General features: G+C 39.3%; 1 protein-coding gene across 1 annotated transcript; it reads right to left on the reverse strand.

Moving 5' to 3' along the window:
* Positions 1–3,650: 3,650 nt before the first annotated feature.
* LOC113680869 (uncharacterized) lies at positions 3,651–9,839 on the reverse strand. The gene is made up of 9 exons (XM_089182781.1): positions 9,701–9,839; positions 9,017–9,425; positions 7,614–7,834; positions 6,887–7,083; positions 6,369–6,664; positions 5,524–5,654; positions 4,905–5,073; positions 4,560–4,720; positions 3,651–4,373 (listed from the first exon to the last, which is right to left on the reverse strand). Exons 2-9 carry the CDS (start codon positions 9,406–9,408, stop codon positions 3,811–3,813), a joined length of 2,130 nt encoding a protein of 709 aa, XP_089038907.1. The 5' UTR covers positions 9,409–9,425; positions 9,701–9,839; the 3' UTR covers positions 3,651–3,810.
* Positions 9,840–12,819: the final 2,980 nt, after the last annotated feature.

Raw genomic sequence — 12,819 nt, forward strand, 5'->3', positions numbered from 1 at the left:
GCAATACCTTCAGAAGTGACTTGTTCAGAATAGCAGAACAGCGTTGAACAAAAAAATTTAAAGAGATGATTCGTCCCTGATATCAAATGTAAACGTTCTCTTCCTTTTTCCCTCCTTGCTAAAACCCCTCCCCCCCCCCCCCCCTTTACTCTCGGAGTTCTAAAGGCGTTGCTATTCATATGAGCCAGATAGAGTTTCAGTACAAATTTTAACCATAATTGGAAGCCTATATCAAGTAGTTTCCTGTTCATTGTAGGTCTTCAACTAAGGAAACTCATACTGTGTGCGGTGTTCATTTTATATGAGCTACTATGCAGTGGACACATAACGAATCATATTCTGGATCTCAGCCAGGTTTTGATATGCCTTCTAACACAACCGCTATTAAATATACCCCACCCCGTTTGGAAGTCCTGGATGGGGAGCCTGTAAGTCATTTCTAGTCCCCTTTCCCTATTGGATGTGGGCCATGAAAACTGAGTCTGTAGGTGCTACGTAAATCGAGGCTTACCGTAGGGTCTCAATAGGTTTAATCGTCAGCCGTAAAACGGCTCAAAATTCTAGCCGTTGGGCGTAAAAACTTGACAATTTAACTGTTATTAGTTAAAAAAAAATTAACCGTTATAATTCCTCTTCAAAAATTAACGGAAATGAATAACCTTTGGCTGTAAGAGGGCCAAAATTTTCACCGTTAACCGTAAGAGTAATCATCCCATTGAGACTCTCTTACTTAAAAGCCTCCTTAAAAGAAAGACATCCAAATTTGAAACGAAGAAGGTCGTAATTAACATCAAGGTATGCTATTTTTTATCTGAATAAAATATCGTTCTTTTGCAGTTCAGATAAAAAAAATAGAACTCGAACGAGACGAGTCAAAACATGAAAGTAAATTTTTATACGAGTTTGGTTTTCTTTTTTTTCGCGGGACGTTTAGCAATTAGATCCAATTAGCTTCGCCTAAGTTCTCGGCCCGGTAGCTGAAGATGGTCTATTTAATTAAAACAAAAACAGCCTTTGAACGTGTGAAAAAGTCTCATTGGCTAAACAGATTGTATTGTGAAAACTGCGAAACACCTGCCGATCGTATTTGCTGTGAAATTCGCTCCTGTTTAAGAACTTTCTATCAAACTGTATCCGACTGGCAACGTTGTTGTAGGACAGTAAGGAAAACGGGCACGTACCGATTGCTTTCTCATTTAGATGAGGTCCTTGTGAAAATGCTTTCAAAAGTGTTTTGTCGGTAACAACCCGCTAATAATTGTGTTTCTGAAGCATTGTTGATTAAACAAAACTTCGCCAGGGGCAACAAATCAATTATTAATTTACTCTCAAAAACAAGATGAATGATTTACGCTTTTAGAAGTTTCTGTTGTTACGTTTTAAGAATGAAGCAATGCAAACTGAAGTGATGTGCGGTCACGGCACCAAGTATTGCTTGTCGACTCAGTAGTTTTAAATTCATTGCATCGTGAAAAATTTGAAGCCATGATTGTCGCTGAAGATGAGGAGAACGACGAAAAAGCACAAGCTTTGCGCCGTAAAATAATAAAAAATGTTGTCGAGGCCAAACTAAAGAACGAACGAGAGAAAGAACGGCTCGGACGCCGGCTGGGAAACTTGGCGAAAGAAGAGCAACGAGAAATGAAAAATATTCAGCGAAATCTTGTCTCGCTGCGACGAGAACTTAAAGCCATCGATCCCGGTAAAAACACAACGGAAACAAGGCTAAGTGTTAAAACTGCAGTTCAAACACATGTCGCTGATAAAGGAGACATGCTTGCAAACGCAACAAAGCGAGATTACAAGTTGTATCAACGACGACACTCTGAAGGTGCAGCTTCAAGGTCACCCATGAGTTTCCTTGAATTAAAACGTTTGCCGCCGTTAGAAAGCACTGACCAAGGCCTTGTCGTATGGCCTTTGCCATACAGACAGGAAAGGAGTAAGGAATTTCCTCCTCCATTGAAGCACCGGAAGAGTTTAGCTTTGCCAAAGATTGAAAGGCCAGACTGTAATGAAAAGATCGCACGCCGCGCGAGATTTCAATCCTCACCTGCGGTTTTGAGTAATGTAGCGCAGAGCGAGCTGGCCAGAATCAACAGAGATGATCCTTTAAAACAAGAAAGTGACGTTATTCCTGAGAATGATGGAGAGTAGATCAGTAAAGTTAAAAAAACACTTTTCGTGAAACACACAGTGTAGTTTACTAGCACAAATATCTAACTGGTAACATACCCTACTAAATGTACGGTGGAGCTGAAGAAGTTTCTTTGAAGAGTCCTCTTTCAAAGTGTAAAATCATGCGCAAGAGTTTTTTCCATTTTTGCAAGGAAGTCTTTAGAAAAATCCAATAAACTTTTATCACAAAAAGGATGGAGCGGTCACTTGAGGTCTACGATAGTATTTAACGTGCAATTGGTCTGAGTTTAGGAGTTTTCCTTTGCCATAGTTCACTAGAAATACAACTAAAGTACTAGTTATAATCATTACTCTTTTAATATAGCCGTTATTGTTTTCTTTAACATGCAGATGATGAATTGCTTTATTTTTCACTTATTATTCTTTAGAGTTGTTAAGGAAGAGTCTCATCGGAAGTTTAGATAGACAGTTTGCTGTATCTTGACAGTTGCATAACCAATCATTTATGCAAACTCGAATGCAAAGTCACCAATCATGCATTCATTACAGTAACCAAAGCAACAACAACTTACCATGATAAATTGTAGATTTTTCCGAAATGGAGGAATTCTCAGCGTCAGAAAATGCCTTAACTGGATTAGAGAAATTGGAATTACGAGCTGTTCTTTTAATACATATGTCTGTTCCACTCAGAATATTCATCGGTCAAACTGGTGACAAGACTTAGTGTGGTCTAATTCGGTCTGTATTTTGTGAAATCACTTATTTCAAACCGAAACAGATTTTGCAACCATTATAATTAACAGTAAAGCTGGCAAGGAAACACTGCTTTCTTCAATGTTCACCAAGGTACAAAAATTGTGGACGAAATTAGTGAAATAGACATAGGAATATGGCACATTTTGAGTTCATTATGGTTCTTATTTACCAAACGTGGGACAAAAACATTAGGGATATTAAGCAGCCAGGACGGCAACGCTGAGGTAGACATCAAAAGAAAAAAAAAATGTTAAATTTTAAGTCAGAATTTTGCAAATGGTTGGACGTGTTTACCGTGTCTTACAGCGCTACACCTTTAATTCAGCATAACAAATGTGAGCGGCGTTGAGTTCAAAATGGAGACTTATTTACCCTCGGGTTTCCGCTCTCAGGCTACGCAAATTTTGGTGATTTCACGTAGTTGTTTTGCAGAGGATTGAAATGCACATGCTAAGCTATTGTTTTGATCATTAGATATTTTGTTTTACAAGGTCCTCGTTACCGTCGTCGTCGTGGTTTGCGAAAAGACCCTAATATTGCCATAAAGGAGGAGAGAAGTCATCTACACGCAAATATTCCGTACTAGGGGCCTTGAATACGCTCGATTTAGCCAATGAGAACAAAGAATTTTTCAGAAGGCTATGCAAACACTTCTCTCGGCCCTTGTCGCTTCGCTGTAAGGCTATTCGTCCTCTACAGCCATGTATATTAATAGCCAAACTGCCGGGAAAATGGATCAGAATAGAACAATCTTCGGAGCTGAGGGGCTGCCGGTCCCCGCCTTCTTTTGAAATTTTTATTTCGCATTTTGTTACGAGTGAAAATATTACCAGCCGTAACATGTATCAGAGTATGCGGCTCGAATGTCATTCAAAGGTCAAACTATTTGTTTATGTCGTATCCAGATCCTACTCATGTGGTTGGCCGAGGGAGGTCCGGCTCCGGGGCTAAGTACTTGTAGTACACTAAATAAGAGTACATGATGATATCACCAGGGTCACGTGTTGGATTGGGATCAGTATTGTTAAACCAACCAAAGTACTTTATCTGATTTTCAGGAGTTAGTGCACTTGTTATATCCACGACCCAGGGTACTACCTCCTGGCCATCACACCAACCGTCCCGCCCATACAGCCACGTGCCATGCTCATTTGGTACCACTCCCTCTGGCACGCGGTCAGCACACCCTAGGGCGGTGCCGGCGTTTTTGAACACACGGGTATAGTTATGTTTGTTGTTGACAACAAAATGATGCGATGTGACGCAGAACTCGGCGCAGTTGTTATTATCACTGCCATGGCCTGTTATGGTTGCGACAAGCTTTACTTTGTCAGTTCCTTGTGGAGGAGCAAAAGTAAAGGGTCTGTATTTGGTGTTGTAATTCTTGTCAAATGTTCCTCCCCTGAAGAGTGGTATAACCTCTACTGGAACAAGAGTCTTCTCCCTCGAGCGAAATGTCTCATACTTGTTTAATACTGTGAATAAAGATGAACATGTGAGTAAAAATGTTAGGCAGTAACGTACAGAAAAACCAAAGTTCAGTAATCTTCTTCAGTTTAGCATTAAAGAGGATACAAAAAGGTATTATTATAGTTAATAAGCACCCCGTGAAACTGACGGAAAGAAAGTTTTCATTGCGTAGAGCTGAGTCAGGGTAATACCTTGTATTTTGCCAACAAGTCTGATGTTGAGTGTTGGAACCCACGCCATTGCCCAGGGAACTGTTTTCATTGTAAAGTTACAAGTGTTGGTTGAGTCGGAGTCCGCGGATTGTAGCAGAGGAATCAGCGGCTTCACTGGCGTTAACCAGCGTCCAATACGTCTGTGTGGAAACAAACAGACAATGATCATCAAAGTTGTAATGTTTTTACCATCTTCTCGGCTATTTCAAAAGTGTGCTGATTGACTTGATAACAAGCATTTTCCTGGCATCCTTCGAGACGTCATCTATCATGGCATCAACAAAAAAAGTAACAAATGTGCTTGTCTCTGGTTTCTACTCCTACCGTCTAAAGGGTGTTATCCATCTGCCTAGTTCCAGGCCACATAGCTCACTTGTAGAGTTACAGCAAACGTACAGCTGTATTACGTGATCCCATCTGGCGCAAGTTTCGTCTCTGGAGCCTGGGCACGATAAAGCAAAGTCCAATTCCACGTGTTCGTACCTCTGGAGGTCTTAGAAAGAGAAGTGAAAACGTCAGCTGTGATTGCCACAAAACCAAACCGCATTCACAATGAACTTAAATAGAGATATCAAACAATTTAGATCTCAAACCAAACTACTGAAGAAAAGTTGTTTTGGGCTTGATCTTAGCGTGGCAAATAATGGTTATTGGTAATTTGTTGCCACAATAATTTCTGACAAATTCAAAGCTCACTAGACAGTAAGAACACAGAACAAAGAGAAACACGTGAATACCTTATTTCAACAAATTTTAGGAACACAGTGTTTGTGCTAAAATCTCGTCCTTAAACACAATCAAATTTTTCACGAAATTTCAGAGATATTTCGCTATTTCCTATGCGCAGATTGGTTTTCCACATCGTCTTACCGGCATTCAGGGAAGTATCACCTTTGTCTGGACAATGAAGGGAATCGAATGCATCGTAATACCTGTATCTTACCATTCAAAGAAGGCAGATGAACAGTACCGCTAACCCCTTTCTCTCCCTGCATCACACTGTGGTTGAACACGTTGATTACCATCGCATCTCCCGTTGTCAAGTTCTTCAACAACTGCGTTTTATAATTAAACCTGTGTTAACAAAGGTAATGAAATGTTAGGGTTTTTTCTCTAAAACACTGGTCTACTAAAAACTGAACTTCAATACAATGTTTCCGCTCTCGACCGAGGTGGGAGGTCAGTTCCCACTACTGTTGGAGAGAATGATAACGTAAACGGAACTGCACTAAAAAAAAAACAATAACAACAACAACAACCAATATGTTATTTGTCCCAATGGAAAACAGTGTTGTCATACGCCATTTTTGATATATTGAAATTCTAACATGGCTCTGAGGCTAGGGGGAATAAGACAAACATTGTTGCAGGTATGTAATACAAAACGAAAGCAATGCCAGCGAGAATCAACTCGTGGCCAACCAGGATTGAGGCGGAGACACTGATGTATAAGGATAACTATAAACCCTCCAATCTCTTCAAATGTACAGATGTAAACAGCGTTCTGTCGTCACTACATATACGTATTACGTGATTTACGTGATCCGATGTCCTTGGTGGAAGTGATACAAAGAGATACAGCGACCAGTAAAACTACAGAATGTTGGGCCACTTATTTACCCCTCACCGATTCATAATACTGATCCTTTTGTGTTCTGCCTCGTTCTTCACAGCATGCCGACAAAGTGCCGACCTTAATGGCCCTGTATTCTGTAAATGCTTCCATCGACTAACAACTCAAACAACAAAAGTACAGTACTCCAGAAACTGAGTTTAAAGTAAACTCACCACTGGGCCTGATAGGCCATGAAGAGCGTGGACGGATACAAAAACCAACCGGTTTCCTCCACTTTGCCCTCCCCGTCAATTCCAAATACAAATGTGTCTGAGGGCGTTGTCTGGAAACGGACATAAATACCACTGCCCTTGCTCAAATTAAACCCAATGCTATGTGGAATCATGGATGCTGGGATGTTGAGCTGTGTGTTACATTCTGAGCCGTTACAGTTCATGTCTAGCAAAGCCTGGTTCGGTTCAGGAAACACCAGGACACCAAGAGCGCCATTTTTCTCAGAGTTTTGTACCTGGGGGGTAAAGTGAAAGACAGTAAGGCTTTGCTCACAATTTGTTAAGCATCCGAAAGCAAAATTGGAATGTCGAACGCTTAAATTTCTCGGTGGCGCTTTTTTTTTTTGTTCCACGATCGCGTTCAGATGAGTGACATCTTTCTAGATAATAGTCTCCTAGCATGACAAACGTTTATCAGGCAAGGCTTTCGAGAAATTGAAGAACAAACAGCAACTAACCTTTGTAAAGTATGAACATTGGACGCCCTCCATTGAAACGAGGGCAAGTTTACCATTTACAGGATTCACAAACGAGCTGGCATTGCAGGCATCTCCAACAAACGCCACTTGCAAATGTCCGTATTTTGCGAGCGTGTCTGGAGACGGCAGCCAATCATAGCGTGCATCTAAACGCTTTGACACCGTGTGGATTTCACCTTCATTAAAGTCAAAAATTACAAGTTATTAGCATTGATATTTAAACAAAGAAAGGTAATAAGACCGTACTCAAAACAGGATAATGTCCTTTCCTAATAGTATTCGACACAACTTTAGTACAAAATGCGTAATGTGAAAATTCAAAATAGATCAAGTAAAGCTAATGGTATTTATAATTATTTACGAAGAGGGAACAGAAAAAGAAGCTCTTGGTCTTAGTTTTAAGACACACTGTCTTCCCTTTCTGACAGTTTCCGGCAGAACGAAGCATGTTTCCTATAGGTGTGCATGAAGCCTGACCTAGAGATTGGTTTTGTCGATAAAGACGACTTTTAAGAGTAAGAGTGTTAGTATTATTATTTTAAAGCAAGAATCTAAAGTGCACAAGTCTGGAGAAACAAACTTCCGTTTCCGTCTGAGACTAAAGTTAAGTTGATGGAATCCTTACATTCAGGAAAACTGCCCTATTGTCCGTCTCTGACAGTTGATTTCTTGTGTCTAAACTAATTCTCTAAATGTATGGCAGTACCTTTATCATTTTCAATGACGATCTGGGCAAAGCCACACCCGTGCCCGGAACAATACCACTGAGATAGCACCCGCGGGATCCAATTTCCGAGAGTAAATACAGGAAATGTCGCAATATGTACCCGCGAAAGCCAGTTGTTACTGAAATCCAGTAATGTTCCCATTCTCGCGGTCAAGGTAGGGAATCTCCTCACCCGGGAGAATTCGAGGGACCTGCTGGATCTGCAACAGCAATGAAGCCTGTAAATTCCGATTCACACGTTTCCTTTGGTTATGTCACGATGAAATTTACCTGATCGCCTCATAAGATTATGCAATATATATGCCCCCCCCTTCTTCAATAGCAGTTAATAGGCAGTCAATTTTCTATCTTCTCCGATTTATATTCTGTTGCCTACCACTGATCCTACATCTGTTCCTCCTGAAAACCACATGATCCCTCTTAAAATACTCCGACAAGTGCAACTTACAAATAGCGCGCGCGCTATTTGTAAGTTGCACTTGTGTTACATGAAAAATGCACTCGTTTTCAGCTGATCAGACGCGCGTAATTTTTTCGTGTACATTATTAATTACTGTAGTAAATGGTTTCAGCTGCTCTTACAGTTGTAATGTAAGCAGTAAACTTTGATAATTTTTGGGACGTGCTATTTCAAGTTCCTTTTGTTTGTGTTGTGTTACTAACTAATATATCAAGGGCTTCAGTTTTCTTTGGACAGCAAATCTACGCTGGTGGCTTTTTGCCAAAGGTGTTCTAAGAATCCTTTACCCGGAGCAAGGTTCACAGCTGCCGCGGACCCAAGATGGTAGTGCTCTTAATGAAATAGAATTGAAGAGTGACAGATGTTTATTTCATTTCATGAGGGTGGCCAACACTATATTCAATGAATACATGAGTGCATCCCAGAGTTACTAATCCAATAAACCTCACTCTTGGCCGGCGTGTATATAGGGATTGATCTCACTGTTGTAAAAAGTCAGGACCCTCCGAGGTAAAGAAGTCAACAAACGGAAAATCAAGATTGCCTGAACCTCAATTTCAGTGCCTCTTTCCGAGTGTCGTTCAGCATTGTGTTCATGGCGAAAAACATTTCCGCTCGGGTTTAGGGAAAGGAAGTGAAATTCGTGACTTCCGGATCACGAAACTTGGGTTAATTTTCCAAAATATTGCACCTTAGGTAAAAATGGTCCTTGTCGGCCAAGATGTTGCAATTTCTTAGCTAGTATCACTGTTGTGAAGAGGCCTGCTCGTGTATTTCGGAACTCTTTCGGGTCACAATACTCTAGTATCGCTATCATGAAGAAGCCTGGTTTTGTATTTCGGAACTCATTCGGGTCACAACAATCTCAATGTAGTTAATTAACGCGAGAGTGAAAAGCAATTCTGAGGGACATAGGACTTACCGAAAAAAGTAGTTATACATTGCTTCTTTAAATCTCCGAGCGAGCTGGTCAGCAGCATCTTTGACCGAAGATGAAGAAGTCGCATAAAAAAGAAACACGTAATTTGTATTGTCAGGGGAGTTCTCCATTAGAGTCTTGAAGCAATCTGGGTCGGATAGAAGACGATCTAAGAATCCTGAGCGGTCGGTATACGCGAGGAACACAATGGGTCCTTGGATGTTGGAATCGTTGCCTCCATATCTGAGAAGTACGTCGGTACCATGAATTACTTCCTTTGCTTGAAGAACAAATGAAGGAGCAATATCACCCGGTAAGATATTCGGAATCTCCGCGGAGAAAACCAAACAAGGAATGAACATGAGCAAGGCTGCAGTAACTCTTGGACGACACATCGTTCTGCCGGCTTCGACTGTAAGATAAAGGATATTAATAGAATACCAAACACATACGATGAAACAAGTACTAGACGGGCACTAGCCTAGGTACTAGTTAATTTCTTCAAAATTTACTTAAAGATGAGTCCGCAGTCACCAGACATTTCTACTGAGCGGACAGCGACACCAAGATTAAGTGTTTTTGTTGATTAAAATCCTGAAGAAAGCTTAATATGATACTTGAGTTTCACTATCGTTGTAAGTCAATATATCCGAAAATTCCTGACTCGAGGGATTGTCGATTACTCACTCTCTCGCACGTAAGGTTTTACGAGTAATTTCTACTATGATCTTTACGTAAACTGTATTCCAGTGCTGTCAAACGATAAACTGACCCTGCACCGAGGGAGTCGCGTGGGTTTCAGGTTTCGCTTTAATAATCTCTTTTTGCGGAAATTTACATCATCAGCTGTCTTTTTCAGCTCATCTACTGATTGACGTGTCATCAGAGCTATCTTGAGGGAGCGACAGCAATCGCAAATCTGCTGGTTATTACAATTTCCGTCTTTCTCTCTTCTACATCCCGTTATTTCTACTTCGTGTGAGAAAAGCGACAGTTTTAGCTTTCTTCAGTTAAGTCAAAATGAAATTTAAAAAAATATATAAAGTTGTCTTGTTCTTAAATTTACTTAGTTATGTTTTTGATGCTAGATTGGAGATTTTGGTTTTGGATCAACTAATAATTCCCAATTGATATATTTCTTTCACCTGTCTGTTAGAAATTGTATTGATATTCTTAGGTGAAATTCTGTCTTGGTCACCCATGGGAGTAAAGGATTAAGGCTATTCCTTCTTACTCAACATGAACAACGTTGAGGGGTTAACTCTTAAAACACTTATGCATATGAGTTCCTATCAAAATAAATGATGCACTTGATTCATGAAATTTTTCTCACTCCCAACGTTGAACAACGTTGAGGGCTTAACTCTTAAAACACTTATGCATATGAGTTCCTATCAAAATAAATGATGCACTTGATTCATGAAATTTTTCTCACTCCCAACGTTGAACAACGTTGAGGGCTTAACTCTTAAAACACTTATGCATATGAGTTCCTATCAAAATAAATGATGCACTTGATTCATGAAATTTTTCTCACTCCCAAATCTGCAAGTTTCTGCCTGAAACAAGGCACAGCTGTGTAGAGCTGTTGCCTGCGTCAGTCAACTTCTCACTAAAAGTAATAAAGCAATTAAGAACATTCGAACAAAAATTTCAATCAAATTTCTGGAGTTGATTTGTATGATTTTTGCTAAAATAATCTTATCAGCAAGACCTGACCACAGACTTCAATCTTAAGAATCAAATTCGTTCCCAGGTTCTCTCATTCTCTCGCCCCAGGGTGAGAGAGAGGGGTTTGAAAAGAGAGAGAATAGGCCAGAGTTTGCTTAAATGAAGAAAGCCGGGAATTTTCTCCAAGTTTGGTGTAACGATATTCAAACTAAATTTAATGCCTTTCAAATTGATGGACCGAATGCAAACTATATTGAAGTTATATTATCAAGATCTTTTCCGGAAAGACTATGATGAAAATATTGAGAATGAAAATAAATGAGAATCTTTACCAAAAAACTTCCCGTCACATTGTAAATACTGGGAAGTTGAACACGCGCCAGTGCTAATTGGGGATCGATCCAGCTGAAACGAAGAGTAACTTTGTCATCAAAGTAGTCTAATTTAGACAAGGAAGATGCAAGCTACGTTTTATTTGCCAGACGAATGTTTTGTAGTCTTATGATCTGTTACACTTAATTTTTAAGTTCCGAAACTTCTCATGCTGGAAAAACGGTTCATAGTGGAGAAAGCTGCTGCATTTCACTTTGCACTGATTTAGTTTTACACTGTAAATAAAGGTCGATGCTAAGGAAGTGAAATGTCCCGGTGCTTTTGTTAAAAATACAATGAATATTGCAGAAAAATTGACAGAAGTATCCTGTCCTATTCTACTAGTACGTACTGTACTGAACTGAGTTTTGCGTTCAATAAATCTCTGTCTAATTGTCAAGTTATTGCGAGGTGAATCTTTTTTTAATCTTAGAAGGGGACAAACATTTTTGCAATACAGAGATCAAGTGTCCTTTTACAGCTTGTACAATGAAACTACAACAAATTGAATTGATGCTAGGTTAAAAAAAAATAAATGGAATATCTCAAACTGTCAAATTGAGCTTACAGAGCCCTCTTAATAAAAAGCTAAAAAATCTCGAGAACTCAGCCCAAATTTTCCGCATTTGTCAATGATTTTTTTCACTTTAATCCGTTTTGATTTAATTCAAACCATCCTTGTTTCGTTTTTTCCCCGTTAAACTAATACTCAACGACAATTTTCCACGATCCGAGAAACAACTGAACCCATGATAAGGTATCATAAAAATACGGAAACTTATGAGAATTCACGGTACTCTTATATTGTTTTCCGGTTTTTAGTTGACACATTTTGTTGCCGGATTTAGCCATCCCCCTAATGCATTATTAGAAAACTGGTAATCTCCCCTGCAATGATAAGAATTGAGTGAAATACAGGGTAAAATATTAACGTAATTTAACCAGTTTGTGACGCTTTGCCTTATGGACTTTGACCCATTAACCCTGAATTCTAAAATATCATTCAACCCTGCGCCATTTCCGAAAGCCATGACTAAAAAGCGAAAATAACTTATCATCTGCAAAATTAAGATATGTGAAAACGAAGAGTATATGCGATATCCTTCTGTTCCTTCGATTTATTATGGAATCAGAGTCAGCAACAATTAGGAATATCATTTTCTAGTATTATTTCAATGTTTTGCAATTTGGTTCCTAGTGACAGTCTCAATTTTTGTTCACCTGATCATGACTACTACAATTTGTTATTGCCATCTTTTGCAATTCTAATACAACATATGGAACGTGCAAAATCACAAAATACCATCATATTTAGTGTTTGTTATTAGCCTGCTCTGGAGAAATCTCAAATATGCCCACCTGTATCGAACCTACGACAAGCATGTGTACGGACAGGTTTTTAGTTCCCAAGGTCAACCAAAAAAATTAGCAAAATAATCGAAAACTGCATAATAAACAATACAACAAGAATTTCACTCCTCAATAATACGAACTTTACATTTTATGGCATTACTCCGCACAAATTCTCAGAATTTCGTCCCTAATGATCATCAAACAGTAGACATGCGGAAATATAGGTTCATTTCTGATGAGTTCAACAACCTCAGTTATTTAAAAAGAAAGCTTCTAATATAAAGCCAAACATAGTTTTAGGAGTTGATGCATACTTATGAAATATGGCTGAGACTTTTTAGATCTACCAAAGGTGGCGGTGTTGTATTAGAATTGCAAAAGATGGCAATAACAAATTGTAGTAGTCATGA

Source organism: Pocillopora damicornis, chromosome 9 (genome assembly GCF_964200805.1).
Source record: "Pocillopora damicornis chromosome 9, jaPocDami1.2, whole genome shotgun sequence".
Classification (NCBI taxonomy): domain Eukaryota; kingdom Metazoa; phylum Cnidaria; class Anthozoa; order Scleractinia; family Pocilloporidae; genus Pocillopora; species Pocillopora damicornis.

Bases quoted from the DNA above. Each gene is read 5' to 3' on its own strand.
- LOC113680869 (XM_089182781.1), bottom strand. From the start codon at position 9,408: ATGTGTCGTCCAAGAGTTACTGCAGCCTTGCTCATGTTCATTCCTTGT. The intron at 7,835-9,016 runs GTAAGTCCTATG...TTGCTGTTGCAG, and splicing joins ATGTATAACTACTTTTTTCG to ATCCAGCAGGTCCCTCGAAT. The intron at 5,074-5,523 runs GTAAGATACAGG...TCTCTTTCTAAG, and splicing joins TCATCTGCCTTCTTTGAATG to ACCTCCAGAGGTACGAACAC.